Source organism: Macaca fascicularis, chromosome 16 (assembly GCF_037993035.2).
Source record: "Macaca fascicularis isolate 582-1 chromosome 16, T2T-MFA8v1.1".
Taxonomy (NCBI): domain Eukaryota; kingdom Metazoa; phylum Chordata; class Mammalia; order Primates; family Cercopithecidae; genus Macaca; species Macaca fascicularis.
The window spans coordinates 11,910,232-11,934,936 of record NC_088390.1 but is presented as its reverse complement, the minus strand read 5'-3'; the positions used below and the strand labels follow the sequence as shown (position 1 = coordinate 11,934,936).

At 42.1% G+C, this 24,705-nt stretch overlaps 1 protein-coding gene across 2 annotated transcripts in view; it reads right to left on the bottom strand.

Annotated features, from left to right (window-relative positions):
• Positions 1–24,705, bottom strand: part of DNAH9 (dynein axonemal heavy chain 9) — a 374,175-nt gene that overhangs the window by 112,678 nt on the left and 236,792 nt on the right. For both annotated transcript variants that reach the window (XM_005582917.5, XM_065532787.2), the window contains one exon: positions 13,276–13,536. In XM_005582917.5, coding sequence (XP_005582974.3) covers positions 13,276–13,536 — 261 coding nt within the window. The remainder of the gene's footprint in view (positions 1–13,275; positions 13,537–24,705) is intronic.

Sequence of the window (24,705 nt, the reverse complement as noted above, 5' to 3'; positions counted from 1 at the left end):
CAGATATAGCAGTGTGGCGCTAATAGAAACACAAGACTGGAAGAAACTTTTTTTATTTTTATTTTTTAATTTTTGAGATGGAGTCTCACACTGTCACCCAGGCTGGAGTGCAGTGGCGTGATCTCGGCTCACTGCACCCTCCACCTCCCAGGTTCAGTCGATTCTCCTGCCTCAGCCTCCTGAGTAGTTGGGATTACAGGCACCTGCCACCACACCTGGCTAGTTTTTGTATAGTAGTAGAGACAGGGTTTCACTATGTTGGTCAGGCTGATCTTGAACTCCTGAGCTCAACTGATCCACCCACGTGGGCCTCCCAAAGTGCTGGGATTACAGGAGTGAGCCAATTCCCAGCCTGGGAGAAACATTTCTCAGAAGGCAGAAATTATTAGGCACAGGCGCTCTGGGCTCCACTCCACTTCTGTCTTAGGACTATTGTTCTAGCCGTGTGGCTGCTCTTCCCCAAATATCTGCCTGATGCATTTGTTCTTCTCCAAGTTTTTCTCAAATGCCTCCTTCCTAAGATGGCCTACCACCTCTGCCTCCTCCCACCCATCCTCTCCAGATGCCCAGCCTTGGTGCTTCTCCTACTCTACTCCACATTTTTCTTTGTTCCCCACAGCATCTGTCATGCTCTACTACATTATATAAGTCACTTTGAAGTTGTATTTATTGTCTCTCACCCCTTACTTCTGCTAGAGTATAAGCTTCAGAGAGGCAAGGATCTTCCTTCATGGATGTATCACATGTACCCAGAGCGGTGCCTGGCCTGGGAAGGGCACTCAAAAAGTCTTTGCTGAGTGATTAAATGAATGAATCAACATGTGTGCAGTCATCATTGGACAAATATTATTTAGTATGCGTTAGGCATTCAGTTTGAGTGACGGGGATACAAGAAAGGCAAAGTCCTTTTGCTCATTCAGGTGGGGGAGACAGGCAACAAAGAGATACATCTTTGATATTCTGAATACGGAGAAAAACAAACACGACGGCTCATGACAGAGAATTCTTGGAACGTGATGATGCCACGTTAGCTAGGAAGGTCTCTTCCTCTGGGAAGGCCTCCTCAAGAAGCTACATTTCACTGGGATCTCAATGATGGGAAACGGCCAGCTCTACAGACTGCAGGAAGACTGTTCCAGGCTGCTAAGCAAACGAGTGTAAAGGCCTGTGGCAGAAGCAAGCTTGGCTGTGACGTACAGTGGGGCGGACGGTCCAGAGAGTGGTGAAGAGGATGGCTGAGAGGCAGTCAGGACCAGACCGCCAGAGGCTCCGGAGGCCATGGGGAGGAGTATGAGAGGTATGGATTTTACTCCAGTTTCACTGGGAAACCACTGGAGTGTTTTCGGCAGGGAATGGAATGCTGTGGCTTATGCTCTCAGATGTGCCTGTTGCAGTGTGGACACACTGTGGCAGGGGAGGGTGGATGAGGAACGAGAGATTCAGGAGGCTGCTTAGTCATCTAGGTGAGGAACTGAAGGTGGCTTGGTCCAGGCTTTTTGCAGGCGAGATGGTGAGAAGTGATTGGATTTGGGATATATTTTGTAGCTAGTGTAGGCAGAACTTAGGAGTAGTTTTAAAAAGAGGTGTGAGAGAAGGTCACTAGTTCGTCTAGAGCAGGAGTTTTTGAAAGTCTGTATATGGACAATCCACACTTTATCTACAATTTATCTAATTTTGAAAATGTAAGTCATTTCCCGGAGTTTACCTCACAGATAATGCTTTGCTGAACATTATTCTATATAAATCTTTGTGAACATTTTAGTTACTTATGACAATCTTCTCGGAAGTGGATTTGCCGGGTCAAAGGGTAAAAACATTTTTAATATCCTTTGTACAAATTATCATTAATAATTATTAAATTATTTAATAATTATTTGATTTATTCAATAATTATTCAATTTTAAAAATTATTAGTAAAAATAATTATTATTTCTCAGAAATTTCAATCCCAATCATCACATATATAAACTCCCATCCTTTCAGCACTGGCAAATATTATTTAAATAAAAAAATAGATTAAAAATAAGATCACAACACTGGTTTAATTAACATATGCATGTTATGCCTACATATGTGTATTTACTAGTGATGCTAAACTTTCTTCCATGTTGATAAACTATTTGGAGTTTTTATTTTGTGAGTTGTTTGTTCTTGTCCTTTGCCTACATTTCTACTGGGCTATTTTTCTTTTTGATTACTATAATTGTTAGGGTTTCTGCAGGCAAAATGATGATACAACATACCAGCTCTTTTGAGGAAAGTTAACTAAAGGAACTATTTATGAAAGTGTAGATTGAAGAGACCTACGCGATAGTACATTACTCTGGGCTAGTAATGTTAGGGTGAGTGGAGCTGGGGTGGTTCCATTTCCACTCTGGGCTTGAGGAGACAAGGGAGAGGAGGGGTTAGCAGAACCTGGAGAGAGAGACAGCGAGCCCTCTGGTGAAGGAGGGCTACAGGATCTGTAACTGTTAACGGAGGGCAGGTGGAGGCCGAAGAAATGACTACCAGGATCTCACTCTCTTTCTCCTTCCTATGATCTTCTGGTACTCAGCGTTCAAAGGTCACAAAAAGCTAGAGGGCAAAGGCAGTCCATTGAAACAATTCACGCAAATCAAGTCTCCCAGGTTAGGGAAAGAACAGAGTTGGGAAGGGCAAAGTGTAACTGGGTTGGGGGCAATAAGAGGAGGGGAGTAGAACAAATGAGAGATTCCCAGTACACCTCACGAGAGCTTTTCATACATAGAGAATATTTACTGTTTTTGCATATGTGTTGCAAATCTCTTTTAAAATTTTGTTTATGTCACTGGTACAAAAACAGACACATAGACCAGACCAATGGAACAGAATAGAGAACTCAGAAATATAAGACCACACACCCACAACCATTTGATCTTCAACAAACCTGACAAAAACAAGTAATGGGGAAATGACTCTCTATTCGATAAACAGTGCTGAGGTAACTGGCTAGCCATATGCAGAAGATTTAAACTGGACCCCTTCCTTACAACATATACAAAAATTAACTCAAGATGGATTAAAGACTTAAACGTAAAACCCAAAATTATAAAAACCCAAGAAGACAACCTAGGCAATACCATTCTGGACATAGGAATTAGCAAGGATTTCATGCCAAAGATACCAAAAGCAATCGCAACCAAAGCAAAAACGGACAAATGAGATCTAATTAAACTAAAGAGCTTCTGCACAGCAAAGAAAACCATCAGCAGGGTGAACAGAGAACCTACAGAATAGGAGAAAGTTTTTGCAAGCTTGGATCTGACAAAAGTCTAATATCCAGCAACTGTAAGGAACTTAAATTTACAAGAAAAAAACAACCTCATTAAAAAGTGGACAAAGGACATGAACAGACACTTCTTAAAAGAAGACATTCATGTGGCTAACAAACATATGAAAGAAAGCTCAACATAGCTAATCATTAGAGAAATGCAAATCAAAACCACAATGAAATACAATCTCGCACCAGTGTTGGGTCCTGGTACTTGGGTGATGAAATAATCTGTACAACAAACCTTCATGACACAAGTTTATCTCTATCAGAAACTTGCACATGTACCCTGAACTTAAAATAAAAGTTAAATAATTAAAAAAGATGTTACTGGCCGGGCACAGTGGCTGACACCTGTAATCTGAGCACTTTGGGAGGCCCAGGCAGGTGAATCACAAAGTCAGGAGTTCGACACCAGCCTGGCCAGCATGGTGAAACCCCGTCTCTACTAAAAATACAAAAAATTAGAGATAAAATATTACATCCTGGTGTGATTCATTCAGTAGCTTTCTTTTTTATGTGTCTCTATTATTCTCTCTCTCTCTCTCTCTGTGTGTATATATATACACACACACACACACATATATGTATACAAATATACATATCAATCACTATACTAATTTCGAACCTACTTTTTTACTGAAAATAAAATCTTAAAGTTTTTCTTATCAATTACTTTTGGAAATATAATTTAAAATAACCAATGCATACTTTTCTTCCATCTGGATATACATAATTTATTTGGCTAACTTTTTATTGTTGAACACGTAGGTTATTGGATCTTTAATAATGGTTAAATGATAAGAACTTTTAATAACAGTAGAGACAAATATGCCAAAAATCAAATTGGAGTTCAGTTAGAGTAGTATTTTACTTTTAAGTAAATTGGAGAAATAGTGTCCTTATAAAATTGGATCTCCCAGTACACAAAGTACATCTGTTTATTCACATCTTTTAAAACATCCTTCAATAAGGATATGTAGTTTTCTTCACAGTTTCAACAAATTTCTTTACACTTATTTGTACTATATGTTTTGGTTGTTATTTTGAAGATATATTTTCTAACTGGCTATTGTGGATATTAGGAAAGCTATTGCATTTTAAAATTTATTTTGCAATGAATCCTTAACTTTCCCTTTTATTTGTTTTATTTTTTATATCATCCATGAATAATATTATGTTTGATATTTCACAACATTTATATGATTAAGATTTTTTAATTCATTATTTCATTGTCTAGAAATCTAGGACACATTTTTAAATTATAGTATTGAAGGGGGTTGTCATCGCACTTTGTCTGTGTTAATGGCAGTACCTCTTGGGTTCTATCATTAGATAGAAGGTTTTGCTCCTGGATTGGGATTGATTTCCATCTGCTAGCGAAGTATTCAAATACTACTTTATTCCTACTTGACTGAGAGTTTTAACAAGGAATAGATGTTGAATTGTGTTAAATATCATTTTGACATTTCTCAGGGTGACTGTGATGATTAACATGAAGTGTCAACTTGATTGGATTGAAGGATGCAAAGTATTGTTCCTGGGTGTGTCTGTGAGGGTGTTGCCAAAGGAGATTAACACTTGAGTCAGTGGACCGGGAGAGGCAGACCCAGCCTCAATCTGGGTAGGCACCATCTAATCAGCTGCCAGCACCGCTAGAATAGCTAGAATAAAGCAGGCAGGAGAAGGTGGGAGAAGCCACTTTTGCTGAGTCTACTGGTCTTCATCTTTGTCCTGTGCTGGATGCTTTCTGCCCTCTAACATCAGACTCCAAGTTCTTCAGCTTTTGGACTCTTGGACTTACACCAGTTGTTTTCCAGGGGCTCTCAGGCCTTTGGCCACAGACTGAAGGCTGCACTGTCAGCTTCCCTACTTTTGAGGTGTTGGGACACGGACTGGCTTCCTTGATCCTCAGCTTGCAGATAGCTTATTGTGGAGCTTTATCTTGCAATGGTAGGAGTCAATACTCCTTAATAAACTCCATTTCATATATCCATCTATCCTATTAGTTCTATCCCTCTAGAGAACCCTGCCTAACACAGTGATTACAAAGCTTTTCTTTTTCATGTATGCTTGGGTATGCATACATAAATAGCATTATATACTAAATTAAAAACTTTACCAGTTGGTAGCATATTGTTTCAATAAATTGCTAAAGTCAGCTTACTAGTATTTCATGTTGATATCTTACACCACCATTAATAAGTTAGATTAATCTGAGGTTTTATTTTCATGTGCTACATCTATCACTTTTAGTATTAAGCTTATAATGAAGACCCTGACTTCTCCTAGAATTCCCCAAATTATTAGATTATAAAATCCTTTTTTATTACTTGTTAATATTAAGTTAGAGGACAAATAACAAACTGGCAACAATATTACAACATATATATACCAAGGGACTCATAGCAAAAGATTATAATGAGAAACTGTATAAAAAGAAAGGAAGGAAATAAAAAGAAGGAAAACTACCTTGTGAGAAAATGGGCATAGGATCTGAATAGGTAATGAACAGAAAAAGAAATCTAAAGATTTAAAAAGATGCCCATGTGAAAGGAAAATAAATCTCAGGACCCCGAACTCACTAAGCCAAAGGGAAAAGTTGAGCTGTGAACTGGGTCACACAAACCTGCCTCTCATTTGGTTCCTAAATAAAATAGCTGCAAAGATAAAAAAGCTACATACTTCCCTCACAATTTGCCCAAAAGGAAATTCCTTGTGGACCCCAAGATCTTTATCCTAAAACAGTTCTGTTGAATTTCACCCTGATGATGTAAATTGACAGCTTATCTTCACAGGGACGGGACAAAGGACAGAACTGAAAATCATCCTTCTGTTCACCTGAGACAAATACATGTCTGATTGCTTCCTCCGCCCTATGTTTATGTTATCTTCCGTAAAAATGCAGATTCACTGAGCTAGATGGACGCATAAGTGACTATTCCCCTACCCTCCTCTCATTTGTGAACGGCTGAACAGACTCAAAAGGATGCAACCATTTGCCTCTTAACTTACCCACACCCTTTCAACAATGTTTTTTTCTCTTTCCTCAATACCTGCTCCTTTCCTTTTAAACATTGAGGTTTCCAGAGCCTCTTTGGAAAAAGCATGGACCACATTTTTCTCATGGCTCTATGTTCTTTCCTGGGCATGGGCATGTCCTTAACCTTGGCAAATAAACCTCCTAAAATGATTGAGACTTGCCTTGGTCATTTTCTTTGATCAACACCTGGTCTCATTAGAATGAAACCACTTAAAGTTAAAATAAAAGTGAGAATTTGAAAAGTCATTTCATTGAGTAAAACTGAAGTGACTAAAAATATCTAAGGTTGGCCAGGATGTGGGAGAAGCAGTGTTCAGAACTGTAAGAACAGCTATTTTGGATAGAAATTTGGCAGAATGTATTTTTTAAAAAGAGCATATTATTTTAAGAGGTTTCTATTGTTTCCATAACAAGTTACAACAAACTTCCTGACTCAAAACAACATGGATGTACTATCTTGCCATCCTGGAGGTCACACGTCCTAAAATCAAGCGGTTGGGAGGGCTGATTCCTTCCAGAAGCTTTCGTGGAGAATCCGTTGCACACCCTTTTCAGCTTCCAGAGGTTGTCTGATTCCTTGGCTCATGGCCCCATATCACACAATATTTTTTTCCCTCTGCGTCTGTCATCACGTCACTTCCTTATTCCGACCTTTTTTCTCTCTCTTCTCTGAACCCTTGTGATTACTTAGGGCCCACCTGGATAATCCCAGATAATCCCCTTGTCTCAAGATCCTTAACTTAATGATATCTGCAAAGTCACTTCTGTTATATGAGGCAAGATTCACGTGCTTCAGAGATTGGGATGTGGAACTCTTTGGCGGAGAGGCATTATTTAGCCTACCATGTTGTTCTGTCAAGCAATTGTACTTCTTGTTTGCCCAGAGAAATTCTTACACACAAACAATAAAGATATATGCGGGAGGCTGAGGCAGGAGAACAGCGTGAACCTGGGAGGCGGAGCTTGCAGTGAGCCGAGATCGCACCACTGCACTCCAGCCTGGGAGACAGAGTGAGACTCCGTCTCAAAAAAAAAAAAAAAAAAAAAGATACATGTACAAGGAAAATTGTATTGGAAAAAATAAACTAAATGCTCAAAAATAGAAGAATAGTTAAACAGAATGCAGTACTATTAGAAAACAGAGTATTACGAAGCATTAAATAAATGGGGTTTCAATACATGTACTGACATGAAATAAAATCTTGTATCAAGAGGGAAAGTGAGATTCCATATGTGAGACCATACAGCATATTTCTGTTTATGTCTGACTCATTTCACTTAGCATAATGTCTTCTAGGCTCATCAGTGTTGTTGCAAATGCAGGATGTCTTGTATGATGTCGATGGACATTTATGCTTTTTCCATATTGTGGCTTTTGGGAATGAGGCTGCAATGAATAAAGGAGTGCAGACATCTCTATGAGGTGTTGATTTCATTTCCCTTGGGTATATACCCAAAAGAGGGATTGCTGGGTCATATGCTGTTTCTATTTTTAAAGTTTTGAGAAGCCTCCGTGTACTGTTTTCCATAGCAGCTGTACCAATCTGCATCCTCACCAACAGTGCACAAGCATTCCCATTTCTTCACACTTTCACCAACACATATTATTGTATATGGGAAATTTGCTAAGAAAGCAGATTTTAGGTGCTCTTACCATACATATATAAACATAACTATGTGAGGTGATGAATATGTTAGTTTGCTCGACTGTGGCAATCATTTTACTATGTATATACATATCAAAAGCATAATACCTTAAATACATACAATAAACAGGAGGGCAAGTAATTTGGTAATATCCATTTGTATTTGAGATTTGTTTTGTATGTGCATAAATACAAATATAAATGTGTAGAAAAACTACTGAAATAGACACACCCCAAATTATTATAGGAGCTATCATTAGGAGAGGTCAGGGGCTGAAGTGGAAAGTAAGGGTGACTTCATGTTGACCCTATATATTCTATACTATTTGAGTCATTTTCAACAACAAAAATGCTGTTAACTATTATTTGTATAAGAAGAAATAAGTTCACTGTAAAAAAAAAAATGCATGGGAAGTAAATAGAACCTTCCAAATAACTTTGAGGGGGTGGGAGGAAGACCATGAAATTGCAAGATAAACCATTCCTAAATGAAGGCAGAAAAAGTTATACTGGATTTATTTTAGTTCAGCTATAAAAACAAAATAAAACTGCCAAAATGGAGACTTAAAGTGTGCAGAGAGTTACTACCCACCTCTGATTTATAGGTATTCTTTATGTATTAGCTAAAGATTTATTGTTAACTTTGCAAATAATGAGAAAACAGAGAAAAGGTCCTTAAATACCAGAGTCCTGTGAGTGCAGAAGGGTTTAAGGATAGTCCAGGAGTCCTTGGGTTCATGAAGCAATATTTGTCCTTACTACAGATGGTGTACTATGGACCATTCTATTTCATAAAAAAAGCGCTGTTGCAACCCAGTAATGAATTGCCACCTGTAGATTGTGAACGGGTCTACAGTTAAACTTCTTAGTGATGGATGGACTGTTAATTGTCTTGTTCAGCTCACCTTTCGAGCCTCCCCTGCCACATCACCTTCTAAGGCACCCACTTCTCTACCCACAGCTCAGATATACCGCACCCTTCATTCATCTGGGTCTTTGCAAAGGTCGTTCCTTCCTGGGATGTTCTTTTCTACCACCTTCTCCATCTAGTAAAATACTCATCTTTATACTCTCTGCTTCATGGGGTTTCTCTTCCCTATTTCCTACCAGGCTGGGCAGTTGGCTATGCCTTCTTCCGTAATCTCAAGTCACTGAAAATTTTAAATTTTTATTTCTGCTAATGTAACACATGCACGTAGTTTATAAGCTGTAATACCGCTACAAGGCTGGGAACAAAACACATGCCCATTTCACGTCAGTTGTCTCTCCAGAAGTCACCACTTTCAATTTCCTCCACCATTACTTTCTTTTTTTTTTTGAGATGGAGTCTTGCTCTGTCGCCCAGGCTGGAGTGCAGTGGCGCGATCTCGGCTCACTGCAAGCTCCGCCTCCCGGGTTCACGCCATTCTCCTGCCTCAGCCTCCTGAGTAGCTGGGACTACAGGCGCCCACCACTGCGCCCGGCTAATTTTTTGTATTTTTAGTAGAGATGGGGTTTCACCGTGTTAGCCAAGATGGTCTCGATCTCCTGACCTCATGATCCGCCCACCTCGGCTTCCCAAAGTGCTGGGACTACAGGCGTGAGCCACCGCGCCTGGCCACCCACCATTACTTTCTAGATTTTACTCCTTATTGATAAAGAACATGCTTATGCTGCTGCTTTTTCATTTAAGACATTATCAAGGGACTTGCTACTGTAGAATGTTGAGTATTCATAGTTATCATTACTGACTTCCTTTCCCTCTCCCCATTATGGTTATATCAAACTTTTAGTTAAATTAACACTCAGTATGCCCATGAATATAACTATTGTTCACTTTGGATTAATTTTCTTTCTTGTATATCTTAATTTTTTCTGAAATTAATGAATGCCTTTATTATTTGCTTCCTGATGAGGTGACTTTGGGCCAACACTTGAAAGAACAGCAGGGAACCATGGAGATACTTGGAAGATAAACCTTCCATGCAGAGGCAAGCACTAGTTCAAAGGTCCTGGGGTGGGACTGTGCTTGCAGTGTTTAAGACCAGCAAGAAGGCTGGCGTGGGTGGAGTAGAACGGCAAAAGGAAGAGTGGTAACTGATGCGGGAGAGGTGGCACAGGCAAAATAATGGAGGGCCTTTTAGGCTATGGTGACATCTTTGGGTTTTATTCTGAATGTGATGGGAAACCATGGAAGATTCTGAACACAGAGAAGACATGGTCAAACACCTGTTTTTACAAAAAGATTACTCAGACTACTGTAATGGGCAAAGACCGTGTTGGAGTACGGGTGGGAGCAGAGAGAGCAACTTAGAGGCTATTGCCATAGTTCAAGGCAGAGATGATGGTGGCTTGGACCCAAGTGTTAGCAGCATATAAAAAAAATCCAAAGCATTTGAATTTTGGATATACCTTGAAAGTAGTTTGTAGATTGGATGGGAGTGTAAAGTGACATGAAGAACCTGTTAATTCCCGTTTGTCCCTCTCTAATTATAGGGAAAAGAAACTGAGGAATTAGGGACTTCAGTGACTTGTACCAAGCTATACACTAGTTCGAAGACAGCATCTATCATATTACCTGGCACATAGTAGGCACTTATTAAAAATGAATTTTACTTCTGTTGTCTAGACTTCAAATCCAGTGTGATCATCAGTATTCTATTCCATCACTTCTCAAGTTACGCACCTATTATTTATTTCAATCTATCAATTAATCAAATTAACCAAACAGTATTTATTAATGTTCATTTTGTTTGCAGTTTTGTGGAAACAGAAGTGATAACTCTGGTTATGACAACATCACCACCATTACCACCACCAACAACAAATATTTACTGAGTGGCTATCATCTGTTAGCTACTTTTCACACACTAATCTCATTTAATCCTTGAAACGATGTAATGAGGACGGTATTACCATTACTTCCATTTCACAGACGAGAAAACGGAAGCTCTGAGAAGATAAAATTATTCCCAGAGTTGGCCAGGTGCGGTGGCTCATGCCTGTAATCCCAGCACTTTGGGAGCCCGAGGCGGACAGATCACAATGAGGTCAGGAGATGCAGACCACCCTGGCTAACACGGTGAAACCCTGTCTCTACTAAAAATACAAAAAATTAGCCAGGCGTTGTGGCAGGCGCCTGTAATCCCAGCTACTCTGGAGCCTGAGGCAGGAGAATGGCGGGAACCCAGGAGGCGGAGCTTGTAGTGAGCCGAGATCGTGCCACTGCACTCCAACCTGGGCAACAGAGCGAGATTCCGTCTCCAAAAAAAAAAAAAAAATTATTCCCAGAGCCATGAAGTTAGTAAGCAGTGCAGCCAGTATTTGAACTATGGTCATCTTAGGAAATATAAAGCCTGTGTCAAAAGAGCTTATTAAAGACGTTTGTCTTCTCGGCAAGGAATGATCAGTGAACAAGACATGAAGGTGTGTAAATAAAGTGGTTCTATCTTTTGTGTTCTGGAAATCAGAAACAGAACACAAGGATCTGGAATGTAAGGTTGATTTTGAAATTTGGGTAAGATTTAGACGGAACGAAAGGAGAGGGGCCCTAAATGAGGAAGAGGGAGGGTACAGTCTAATCAAAGGCCTACAGATGAGCAGAGTGTTGCTGTGAGGGGCCAGAGAGAAGCCCGTCTGGCTGGAGGAAAGCTTCAGGCTCAGAAACAGTGGCACAGCCAGGTAACATTCTCATCCTGGCCTACCCAATGATATGGCAAATTCCTATTGGAGAAATTTTGTGTTTTTCATTGCAGTAGAGGCTCATTTAAGAACTTGATTGGACTTGGACACCCTTACTTTTAGGGCTTCCCTATACCACATCACAAAAAATACAAAAATGCACTCACAGCTCACATTAAATATAATTGTTTTTATAACCATATGTAATAGGATTTTACAATGTGCCTAGTTGAGGCACTGAGCCAATAGATGCTACATTCCAAAGTGAGGTATGAGGGTACTATGCAGAATTCAAGAAGGCTTCAGAAGATGAGCTTTTTTGACTCCAACCCTTTACTCTAACTGAGGATATAAGAGAGTCAGGAAGTTAGAGATTAAGAGGAAATTTTCATGAGGATTACTGGTGTGTCCCACCCACCATGCCTTCAAGGGAGGATGTGGGGCAGCCACCTCTTTTCGCAGAAAATATGGAAGGAGGGACTTCAGAAAGACTACTCAGTGAGCTTAACATGTTTCTCCTGCAGTTTGACTGGCACAGGGGACTGGGTGCCCTAACTTATATCCCAGAAATCTGGAGTGCATACAAATAGCGGGCTAGCCCTGAGACATGTGGGCAGAGTATTCGGCATGGGAGGCCTCTTAGAGCTTGCTCGGGGCAAGGTGGCGTGGGAATCTCCAGCGGACCAGATGTGAGCCACTTGCATGGCTGAGCCGCCATAGGTTGTTTTAGAACTTGCCTAAGTGTTTCGTTTGAAGGAAGAAAGGGAATTGCCAGACTCTTGGGAGAAGGCAGAGAAAGCAGTCTGTAGGGGTGAGGTCCCCAGTGACTGGTAGAGCATCTCCAAAAAACATATGTGAGCATCTCAACAGAAGAGGGGGCAGCTTTCTGTCCATCTCTGGTGCCAACTCATAATGACTTGAGTCTGACTGCCCCCTTTTTTCCTTCCACCTTTGCCTCTCAGCCATGGTTATCCAAGTGGGAAAAAAAGTTAAAATGAAAAATGAGAAAACAGTGGCTTAGCCTCGTGCCCTCCCCACCTTCCTTCCAGAGTAAATTTATGAGTTTAATTTAGTTGACATACAGTTATGTGGTTGCCACTTAATGAAATACTTACCAATTTTGATTTCATAGATTAAAAAGTATATTTTGAGGCTAACATCTTATTTTATTGTCTTTTCTTAAACATTTAACAAAAGAACCTTAGAGGGCTCGTGTGTCCCACAGAACCTAACGGGCAAGATGGTCCTGGGTTACTGGAGAAGGAAGATCTCTGGGATTGGATTTTGAAGATGTAAATTCAAGTCTCTGCTCTATTATCTAAGTTTATGGCTCTGGCCTAGTCCGTCCTCCTCCCTGGGCCTTGGTTTTCTTATATGTGAAGTGAGGAGTTTGGAGCAGATGACTTTTCACGTTCTAGATGGTTCTAAGATTCCCATCTCTGGGTTTCATTGGTAGCTCGTGGAACTGAACAGACAGTCCTAAGAAATATTTGCTTGCTTAATGAGTAAATCAGCGACAGCTGGAGCCCACCCTAAACCCTCCCAACACTGGCCTTGCATCTCTTGGGAATGCCAAGGTGGTCTCTGGGTCTACCAGCCCCTGAAAGATGAGCACGTATGGCAGACAGTCCTCTTACCTTGTTGAGGGTGTTTAGGGCTGCCTGCGCTGCCATGAGTGCTGGCTCTGCCTTTGCCAGGTCCTCCTCACAGTCCTTCTGCTTCTGTTTCACCTCTAGCATGATGAGGGCCACCTTCTGCTCCTCCTCATCTGCCATGGCTTTCTCTCTGCTCACTTTGTCAGTCTCCACACCCACCACCTGAATCAGTTTGTCTGCATCTTCATTTTTCTGCTTCAGCTCCACTTCCTGGGTGGCCAACTTGGTTTTCAGATCATCCACCTGTGTTGGAGAAGCACGGGACCTATCAGGAGTCATGACCAAAGGGACTGTGGGAACTGGACTAGTCACTGGCCTATTGGGCATGACCTGAGGACCCAACTCTGTGGAGCAGAACAGATGACAGCTCCTGATACAAAGGTACAAAGCTGTGCTCTCGGATGGGACCAGGCTCCCCTACCTGGGTTTCTTTCCCAGGAACTCTGGATGTCCTCTCTCCACCATAGTAAATGTGCTGGAATATTCTAAATTACATGTGTCCTGACCTTTCTTTTTTATTTCTTCTTTCTTTTTTTGAGACGGAGTCTCACTCTGTCACCCAGGCTGGAATGCAGTGGCGTGATCTCGGCTCACTGCAACCTCCGCCTCCTGGGTTCAAGAGATTCTCCTGTCTCAGCCGCCGAGGTAACTGGAACTACAGGCATGTGCCACCAAGCCAAGCTAATTTTTGTATTTTTAGTAGAGACGGAGTTTCACCATGTTGGTCAGGCTGGTCTCGAACTCCTGATCTCACGTGATCTGTCAGCCTTAGCCTCTCAAAGTGTTGAAATTACAGGCATGAGCCACACACCTGGCCCTGACCTTTCTCCTTGATGACAAAATGGCTTAGGCTGCTTCTCGCTGACATTGGTAGCTATAGCTTATAAAGCTTCATGTACTTAACATAATACTTTTCACAGAGTAGGCCCTAATTTAATTAAAAGTGGCGAATGTGGAGTGTGCCAAAGATTTAAACAAGACACAAAAAGGGAATGTCTACTGTGAATCCTGAGAGACTGAATGTCCACATGGACAATGACAGACCATATATAAAAACTGACCTCTGATCCACAATCTGAAGCAACCTGCCCAGGAACCAACCCCTTTTCTACAATAACCAGCCCAGGAAGCCAGCTTGCTAAGTCAGACTTGTAGGAAGTCGGACTTCTATCTCTAGTAATATTCCAGGAAGACAAACAAAAACTCCTATAGCAATTGGCTCCAAATGGCCAGGACTTGATTAATGATAAACAACTTCCTTAATTTTTATCCCTGCTTCCAACCGTGGACCAACCAGAGAAAGCCCAACATGCTCCCCTAACCAATCACATAGAACACTGGACTTCCAGTGAGCCCGCCTACCGCAGGGCATACTGGAAGCCTTCCCTGTTTTGACTATAAAGTTTTTCTACTTTTCTGCCTGCCTTTGAGTGGCTAAGCACAAGTGATGGTGGCTGACTTTCTTGCTAGAGCCAGCTCTGAATAAACAGCCTTTGATTGTTCTCATGTGATTGGTCTTCATTTGTTTACACAATCCTTACTAGAAATAGATGGCCAGATTAAAGTGGAACAGTAAGAGTCCCAGTGGCCAAGGCCAGCTGAGTTTCCCATCCAGCCCAGCCTCTGAAGTCATATGTCACCTGGAGGCAGTAATAAAGTGATGGGACTATCAGCACCTGAGAAAACATCTATTCTGCTCATGAGCTGGGAGGGAAGGACAGTTTTCTATCTACATTCAGATCAGCTGAGTGATGTGATCCCTGGACCAGCAGCATCAGCATCACCTGGGAACTTGTTAGAAATGCAGACACTCAAGTCTTAATCCAGATGTACTGAATCAGAAATTCTGGGGGTGGCAATCTGTTTTAGCAGTGACTCTGATGCCCATCTAGGTTTGAGTGTCTTGGCCTAGTGTAATGGCCTTTTCAGATGCAAAGGAAAGACACAGACCTATTTATTTCTAGAAAGTAAAGAAGCTATTTGTATTTGCAATATGGTCCATAAACTTTACATTCCAGAACGGCCTCTTGCCTCTCATTTTTCTGCAGTCTATTTCACGCAACAACCAAAGGTTACTTCAGAGCTCCTGGAACATGTCAAACACATTCAAATGCTTTGTGATGCAAAATGCACAAGGGGAAAAATAAAACTGAGGCTTAGATGCTGCTGATAACTCCCTTTTCATGGCAGATCAAAAGAAAAGGAAAGAAAAGGGAAAAAAGAGAATGCTCTTTAATTTTGTGTATTCACAGAAACAGGAGACATTGTGTTAACCTCAAATGGAGGCCTGCTCCCTACAACTCGTCTTATATTCACGAGTTGAAAGGTTAATCCGTTTCCATCTCCCGTTGTTCAGCTGCAGAGAGTTATTTCTACAGGGACAAAGATGCAATTGTAAATCAAAATGATTGAGCGGCATAATCACTTCAGTCAGCAAACACACCAGTAACTTTTTGTTCCTTTTTAAATCTTGGGAGATCTGAGAAAATTGAAGTGGCTTTTTTTTTTTGGTTGTTTTGTTTTGTTGATTGCAGATATGGCTTATGACCTCAAGCCCAAGGTAAATAGCCACCAGCACTGTGAATAGGAGCTTCACAGCTCTTAAACTGAAACTAGGCCTCATAAAACTTAGAAACTAGGCCTCATATAGAAAAAAATTAACACCAGGTGGCTCTGGATAGGGTCCCACCCTGCCTCGATAAGGACCCACCCTGATAGGGTCCCACCCTGCCAATTCCGGGAAACAACCTCATGGGGTCCCACCCTGCCAATTCCGGGGGTCCCACCCTGCCTCGAAGTTCCCGGAATCAACAACTCCAGGAAAAAAACCTCATAAGGTCCTGCTCTAACCAATTAGCATAAGACACCTTGCTCAGGCCATAGCTAGACCCAATCATTTTGCGCCCTAAGCTGTGTTTGAACTTGTGTTTGCCTATATAAACAGCCTGTAACAAGCAGTCGGGGTCCCAGGGCCAACTTAGAGCTTGGGACCCTAGCGCGCTAGTAATAAATAACTCTCTGCTGTGAATCTCGTGTCGGTGATCCTTCGCGGTGACCCCTGCCCAGGAGGGAATCGACAGTTCGGTTCCAACAAAACCATGACGTGGAGTGACAGGAGGGTCCCATCAGTCAGAATTAGGGCTCCCCCAACCAAGCTTCAGAGGACGCATAACTCAGGTTCATTTTATGGTTCTTCTGCAATAGAATGAGAAGTTGAAATGGTCACTTTACATCTTTCTCTTCTCCCTTATTTAAAACATCCCAGCTATACTTTGGAGGTCTCTTTATTTAGACACACCCACACTTGGATGGGAAGGTTGAGAGGGAGCATGCCATAAACACAGGAGAGACCCTTTTCCTCAGCCCTGCTGGTCCCCTGAATCGGGACCATAGTAAATGGTGCTGAGTGAGTGCGGTGACAATGCAGTGGTGGTGGGTGACCCTCCCTTCTTCAAGGAACCAGGCACATGACGCTAAAGAGAGCAGTCAGGCTTCCCACGATGTTTCTGCAGTGCTCCAGTCAGCTGGGGCATAAAACTGAGAAGGAACTAGAAGAACTGAAAAGGATTGTTTTCCCTGCATTGCCTATGGGGGAGAACTCTCTTTCTTCAGGCAGCTCTAGGATTTGGGGAAAGATGGGATAGCATCACTGGTGCCAGAGAAAGAGAAGCAGCCCAGGGCAGTCAGCAGCAATAAATACTCCACTGAGGGCTGGAGACTGTTACAGTTTGGATATTTGACCCTCCAAACCTCATGTTGAAATTTGATCCCCTATGTTGGAGGTGGGGACAAGTGGAAGATATTTGTGTCATGGAGGTGGGACCATCATGAAGAGATGAATGCCCTTCCTGTGGGGGTGGGTGAGTGAGTTCTCACTTTATTAGTTCCCTTGAGAGCTGATTATTTTTAAAAAGCCTGGCACCTCCCTCCCCTCTCTCTCTTGCCTCCTCTCTTGCCATGTGATATCTGCACACATTAGCTCCACTTTCCCTTCCACCATGGAAAGAAGCAGCTTAAGGCCTTCATCAGATGCAGACATTGGTGCAGTGCTCTGTATAGAGCCTGCAGAACCATGAGCCAAAGAAACCTCTTTTCTTTATAAATTGCCCAGCCTTAGGTATTCCTTTAGCACAACATAAACTGGACTAAAACAGAAACTTAGAGATATTTTCCTGCTTACTCTGTGTCCATATAGTCATCCAACACTTTCTGATACGAATTTGCATTTCAAGGAAGCTTTCCTTTTAGATACAGATGTCCTACCTAGGCCTGTAATATTTGCCTGCCTAATAAATGTTCACTTTTATTCTGGTTACTTAGTTTAAGTTTCCTTTGGAGAACTCCCACTTCCAAATCCTTATAGTTTCACTGGGGTATTCCAGCTGTCATTTGATCCTGCCTTGCCCATTGAGAGTATCCAAGTCACAGAGATTCTTCAGCTATGGGAAAACTGAGATATACAGAATATCATGCAAGTCTCTAGCTCCAGCCCTGTTCAAATTAAGCTCTATCTCTGAATTTTCAGTTATACGAACCAATTCATTCATTTTATTTTGTCGTTTTGCCTAAACCAACTTTAGTTGGATTTTCACTGGTTGCCATCAAAAAGGTCTTGATAACTACATCATGTAATCTCAAGATTTTCTCTTTCCTCTCTTTACTTTCCCTCCCATCCCTTCCCATCTTCCCTTCATTTTTAGTTTTTTCTCACTAAATGAATTTGAGTTAGAATTTTCAGTTACAACCAAAAGAATCCTAATACGTCATCATGAATTATGAAACTTTCAACTTCAGGTAAGTTTGATGACCTGAGACTCTTTGAAAACCCCAAGATAAACTGAATTTAAATTTCCAGATTGACAGATGTGTAGCTGAAGTCCTATATGTAGGCAATTGGCAATGACCTTCAGGTCTTTTATAAACATTTCTTCAATCCAACAACCCTCTCTTCCTCATGACTACACCTGAGTTAGATGTAGGTGCTGGGAGGACTGTGGTCTCTGAGCAATGCCAATGAGGGACAAGTGAAACGCAAGTCAGGAAAGGGGGACCTGGCAATGTCAAGAGAAAGGATGCAATGACATCAGCTGTGAGACTTCAGCTGACACTGATGCAAAAACAGAAGATACCACCTACAGATCTGGTTGGACCAGCATTTGTCACCAGAGCCAGTGAGAACTGGAGGGGTCCGCCAGGATGTTTCGTCACACCTTTGGAAACCCAAGCCCACCACAGAGAGAAGAAGGAGGAAAAGACCCTCCAGAGGGAAACAGGCCTGTGGGAGAGTTTTAACTCTGAACTGACTGCTCCCCAAAGACTAAGTTTTTAACTTGATGTGACTACGTCACAATGCAATGCAAGATTAATATTAAGAGCTTTCTACTCTTAAATGAATAAGATGGATCCAGAGCCATGTTGAATTCAGCTACAGAAAAATAAAGTTACATTTATGATCAGCTCTAAGAATGAAATTATAAGACTAAAGTTCATGAACTTTGACCAGGTGTGGTGGCTCATGCCTGTAATCCCAGCACTTTGGAAGGCCCAGGCAGGAGGATCACCTGAGGCCAAGAGTTTGAGACCAGCCTGGCCAATATGGCGAGACCTACTAAAAATACAAAAATTAGCTGGGAGTGGTGGCACGTGCCTGTAGTCCCAGCTACTTCAGAGGCTGAGGCATGAGAATCATTTGAACCTGGGAGGCAGAGGTTGCAGTGAGCCAAGATCAGGCCACTACACTCCAGCCTGGGTGACAGAGCGAGACTCAGACTCAAAAATGAATAAATAAATAAATAAATAAGTAAATAAGTTCCTGAAGTTAACAATATAATTGTTAATTTTCGTCACTATTACAATTATCATTACTACTTCTAACACAATTATCATTGCTAAATAGATTTGTCTTTTATCTGAGCTAAGGCCATAACATTCATTTTGTCTCCTCCCACCAGATTACTAGCATCAAAACCTCTCATAATCAAGCAGTAGGATACCAACACAAAATAACTCAAGTCCTTAGCCTTATACCACTATTTTCATGGTATACTTCGGTCTTTTTATACCAAAGGAACAACTGCAGATTAAGAGTTTATTACAGAGATAGGAACCATAGATACCATTTTTACTAGAAGAGTCATTACTATAACCATTGCTAAGTGTTTATGGAATGAATACCATGTGCACAATATTGCCGAGAATTATCCCCCACCCCCACTCTGAGCTCGCAGGTGATGTTGGGACTGATCAATGTTAATTTGCCTCTCCACCCATCATCTATTCACCTATCCATTTATTCTCCCATTTGTAGGGTGCTTGCCATGTGTCAGTTCCTGATGCTAAAAGATAAATGAATCCTGGTCTCTGCCCTTGAAGGACTAATAGCAGCAGAGCTTGATAGATGCAGGAGAGGAGACGTAATTCAAGGATGGAACCAGAGAGAAGGGAATGCATAACTGCTCAGAGTTTAGAAAGGGCTTCTGGAGCAGCGGGGAACAAATTGTTCAGGTCTTGGAAGTGATGACAAGGTGGGGGCACATGTAAAGATACAGAGATGTGAACCAGTTGTAGAGTTTTGGGGGCACTGCAAGAGTACTGTTGGACTCTAGGGTACAGTGTGGTAGAACTGAGGAAGAAAAGGATGCAGAAATATGCAAGGGTAGTGCTGGTCTAGGATGCCACTAGCACACGGTCTGGGGAACTAAACAGAATGCTATTCATTCAGTAATTTATTCATTCAACAAATATTTAATGAGTGCCCACTTTGTTCGGGCACTATCTTTTTTTTTTTTGAGACAGAGTTTCACTGTTGTTGCCCAGGCTGGAGTGCAATGGCACAATCTCAGCTCACTGCAACCTCTGCCTCCCAGGTTCGAGTGATTCTCCTGCTTCAGCCTCCCGAGTAGCTGGGATTACAGGCACACGCCACTGTGCCTGGCTAATTTTTATATTTTTGTAGAGACAAGATTTCACTGTGTTGGTGAGGCTGGGGTTGAACTCCTGACCTCAGGTGATCCACCCGCCTTGGACTCCCAAAGTGCTGGGATTACAGGTGTGAGCCACCACGGCCAGCCTCTGATTTATGTTCTAAATTGACCACTCTGGCTGCTCAGCTGAGAATAGACTACAGAGGGGGCAAGAGTAGAAGCAAATAAACTAGTTAGAAGGGTCTTGTGGCTATGAAGGTAAAAGATATCCGTGACTCAGCAGCAGTGCTTTGAAGAGGGTGAGACATGGTGGGATTCTGGGCATATTTTGAAGTCAGAGTCAATAGTGATCTTCTCATGGTTTGGGTATGGGTGTGAGAGTAAGAGGAGAGGAAGAAGAACCAAGGATGTGGATCACCTGAGGTCAGGAGTTCAAGACCAGCCTGACCAATATGATGAAACCCCGTGTCTACTAAAAATACAAAAATTAGCTAGGCATGGTAGCACATGCCTGTAATCCCAGCTACTTGGGAGGCTGAGGCAGGAGAATCACTTGAACCTGGAAGGCAGAGGTTGCGGTGAGCCGAGATTGTGCCAATGCACTACAGCCTGGGTGATAGAGTGAAGCTCCGTCTCAAAAAAAAAAAAAAAGAAGAAGAAGAACCAAGGATGATCCCAAGAACTTTCGCCTGTGTGGGTAATAGAGTTTGAATATACATCCCTGAGAAATTTCATGTCAAATTGTCAAATGTTGGAGGTGGGGCCTGGCAGGAGGTGACTGGAACATGGGGTATAGGTCTCATGAATGGTTTAGCACCATCCCCTTGGTACTGTCCTTGTGAGAGTGAGTTCTTGTGAGATGTGGTCATTTAAAAGTGTGTGGCACCTCCTCTCCAACTCTTGGTCTTACTCTCATTCTTACCATGTAAGATGCTTAGTCCCCCTTCACTTTCCTCTATCAGTAAAAGCTCCCTGAGGCTTTCACAGAAGCCATGCAGATGCCAGTGTTAATGCTTCCTGTACAGCCAGCAGAACTGTGAGTCAATTAAACTTCTTTTCTTTATAAATGACCCAGCCTCAGGTATTTTATAGCAATGCAAGAACGGCCTCACATAGTGGGTGCTGCTGGATTGAGAGTTCAGTTTGTTGAAATCATCCAGGTAAGAAGGTGTAAATCAAGACGTTGAAAGTAGGGACTTGGCTGGGCATGGTGACTCACACCTGTAATCCCAGCACTTTGGGAAGCTGAGGCGGGTGGATCACTTGAGGTCAAGAGATCGAGACCATCCTGGCCAACATGGGGAAACCCCGTCTCTACTAAAAATACAAAAATTTGCTGGGCGTGGTGGCAGGTACCTGTAGTCCCAGCTACTGGGGAGGCCGAGGCAGGAGAACTGCTTGAACCCAGGAGGCGGAGGTTGCAGTGAGCCAAGATCACGCCACTGTACTCCAGCCTGGGCGATACAGTGAGGAAAGAAAGAGAGAAAGAGAGAAAGAGAGAGAGAGAGAGAAAGAGAAAGAGAGAAAGAAGAAAGGAGGGAAGGAAGGAAGGAAGGAAAGACTCAAGAGGACAGAATTGAGAGATATTTAGAAAACATAGAGAATTTATTAATTTTTAAAGGTGGGAACTGAGGAAAGGGAAGAGTCTAAAATTACCCCCCAGCTTCCAGCCTAGGGAACTGGATAGATGGAAGTATCATTCATTGAAGTAGAGAATATAACATAAGAAGGTCATTGTTGATGGTTTCAGATGCTGAATCTGATGCCAATGAGGCAGGCAGTTAGCAGGCAATCGGCATGATTACTTGCAGGCAACTAAAAGCAATGCAAACGAGGCCAAACAGGTTAGCACAAAGACCCACCCCCTAGTAGAAAGGAACTGCTCTAACAGGCTTAACAATAAAGACAGATTGCACACATCCTGCTTTAGGCACAGAAAAGAATGTAACAAAGAAGAAACCAGCTGAAACTGGTTAAATCCAAGATGGCCAAAAACCTGACCAGCTGTCAACCCTTGGCTTCATTATGTCCCTATTACCATAAAATTTCCATGGGGAAACCTCCCACTCCCATCATGTACCTGACACTACGATAGTTTCAGATGAACCATATTTAGTCAAGAAAAGTCCTGATTCAGGGAATTGCATGCCTATTTCCCAGAAGACTCTTCCCTTATTATAGAATATTTTGTGCCTTCATTATGCTTTTCCGTATAGTATGTGAGCCCTCCATGTTGGGCGTGGCTTGTTCTTTTTAGCATGCCGGCATTCCTCTCTTGAGTGTGTGCATAAAGCTTACATACTATCACTTTGGTCTTGCCTTCAAATTCTTTTGTGTGGCAAAGACAAGAACCTGTACTGGCTCCTGGCAAGACCAGGACTTGGGAGGATTCTCCACTGGGTGCAGCTAGAGCTGGAGTCACTTAATGGGATAGCCAGGCATCTCCTTGTTAAATAGAGATCACCTAAAACAGTAACACAGAAACTGTGCTTTCTACAGTCTCTGCTCAAAGACCCAGGCTCTGTACAAAAGAGAATACTGGGTTCTGCCCCATGATCAAAGTATTCTTACTATCCCTTACTTCCTGGCAACCATTCTTCACACAGATGGGCCAGCAATTCCCAGAGGATAAATAGATAGGAGGGAGAACAGGGCTGGTGGAGAATGTTGTGAGGGCATGATAGGTGGTGAAGAGAGGAAGGACAATGGGGAGGTGGAAGATGTTTTTAAAAATCTGGTAGTACTGCATTCTGAGATTGTATTCTATGCCGTTTGCTACGGATTCAGAGATTGAAACAAACAGAAAGTGATCAGGAGAAAAGATGTTACCTTTCTATAGCAAAAGTAAACTCCTAGGACCTAGACTGGGATCTGTGTAGCTTACCCTGCCCTGAACTGGAATCCTAAGAAGGGGTTTCATCATCATACGAAGGGAAAGACAGGGGTATCACAGATAATTTGCACATGCCATTTGTTGGCAAACATTGAGTTTGAACTGATCCCATGTTGCCTGAAGGTAAATAAAGAAGAAAAAAAGGTCTATATAAAACTACAGAGCAAAGAATGGAATAGCATGGAAAAAGAAGGAGAAGGAGAAGGGGAAGGGGAAGGGGAAGGGGAAATAGAATAAGAAAAAAATGAAAATGATCCATTACCAGACCTAGGAAAAACATGGAGGAACCTGTTTGGCATTATCAATAGGATAGTTTCTGTGAAACTGTAGCAGAAAAACAGGCCGAAATAAAAAAGCAATAGGATGCATTGAAAAAAGAAAAGGATAAAATGAGAAATGGTTGTTAGGAAATTAAAAATTCAATGGCATAATTAAAGTCTTCATTGCAAGCCTAAGAAGCAGAAGCAATATTACACACTATTAAATTAGTATTGGTGAGGGTGAACTTGAAAAGCTCTCCTACAATGTAGAGAAAAAAAGCCAACGGGATGAAAGCAACACATAAGAACGTAATAGATACGGGGCACAGGGACCCCATCCAACTGACTATTGCTCCCAGAGGAGAGACCAGATCTGACGAGCGAAACCATATCACAGAAGGACCATTTCCTGAGCAGAAGAAAGACTACGTGTATAGATTGCGAGGGCTCACTGCATCCCACTAAATGAACTTAAATCCTTTAGGTACATTTAATACTTCTGAATCAAGAAACTGAAGAGGGGCAAAAGGACAAGCCAAAAGGAGAAAGTTCAATAGAACAATTCCACAGGCAAAATGAAAGGCTCAGATAACTACAGGAACACATGATGTCCAAGAATTAGGTGGATCACGATTTCAGTTTAATTGTGCAAATTCATGAAATTTCACCACCTTAATGAGAGGCTGGCTCTGCTGCTGGAGAAGAGAAAATAGAAAGGGGTCATCGAGGAGGCAGTATTTGATGGGCGTGAGCAGAGGCGAAGCAGCTGCAAGAGTTGGCCCCAACTCCCAAGGGAAGATGAGCAAATTGACTGAAATAAACCTGTTCCATTTGGAGGAGTAAACAGAAAAACATAACAAGGACAGGATGACAGGGGCCTTCTTTCTTTTTTTTTCTTTTATTCTTTTTTTTTTTTTTGAGACGGAGTCTCACTCTGTCATCCAGGCTGGAGTGCAGTGGCGTGATCTTGGCTTACTGCAATCTCTACCTCCCGGGTTCAAGTGATTCTCCTGTCTCAGCCTCCTGAGTAGCTGGAACTACAGGCGCCCGCCACCATGCCCAGAAAATTTTTGTATTTTTAGTAGAGATGGGGTTTCATCATGTTGGCCAGGATGGTCTCAATCTTCTGACCTCAGGATCCGCCTGCCTTGGCCTCCCACAAAGTTGGGATTACAGGTGTGAGCCACCGCACCCGGCCGAAAGGCACCTTCTTTCAATGGCCAACTAGTCAGATAGAGATAGATAACCACTTAGAGATGCATGAAATGAGACAGGACTTTTTGAAAAACTGAGGTTCCAATGGCTCTTTGACAAATAACGGAGCAAGCCAAAACAA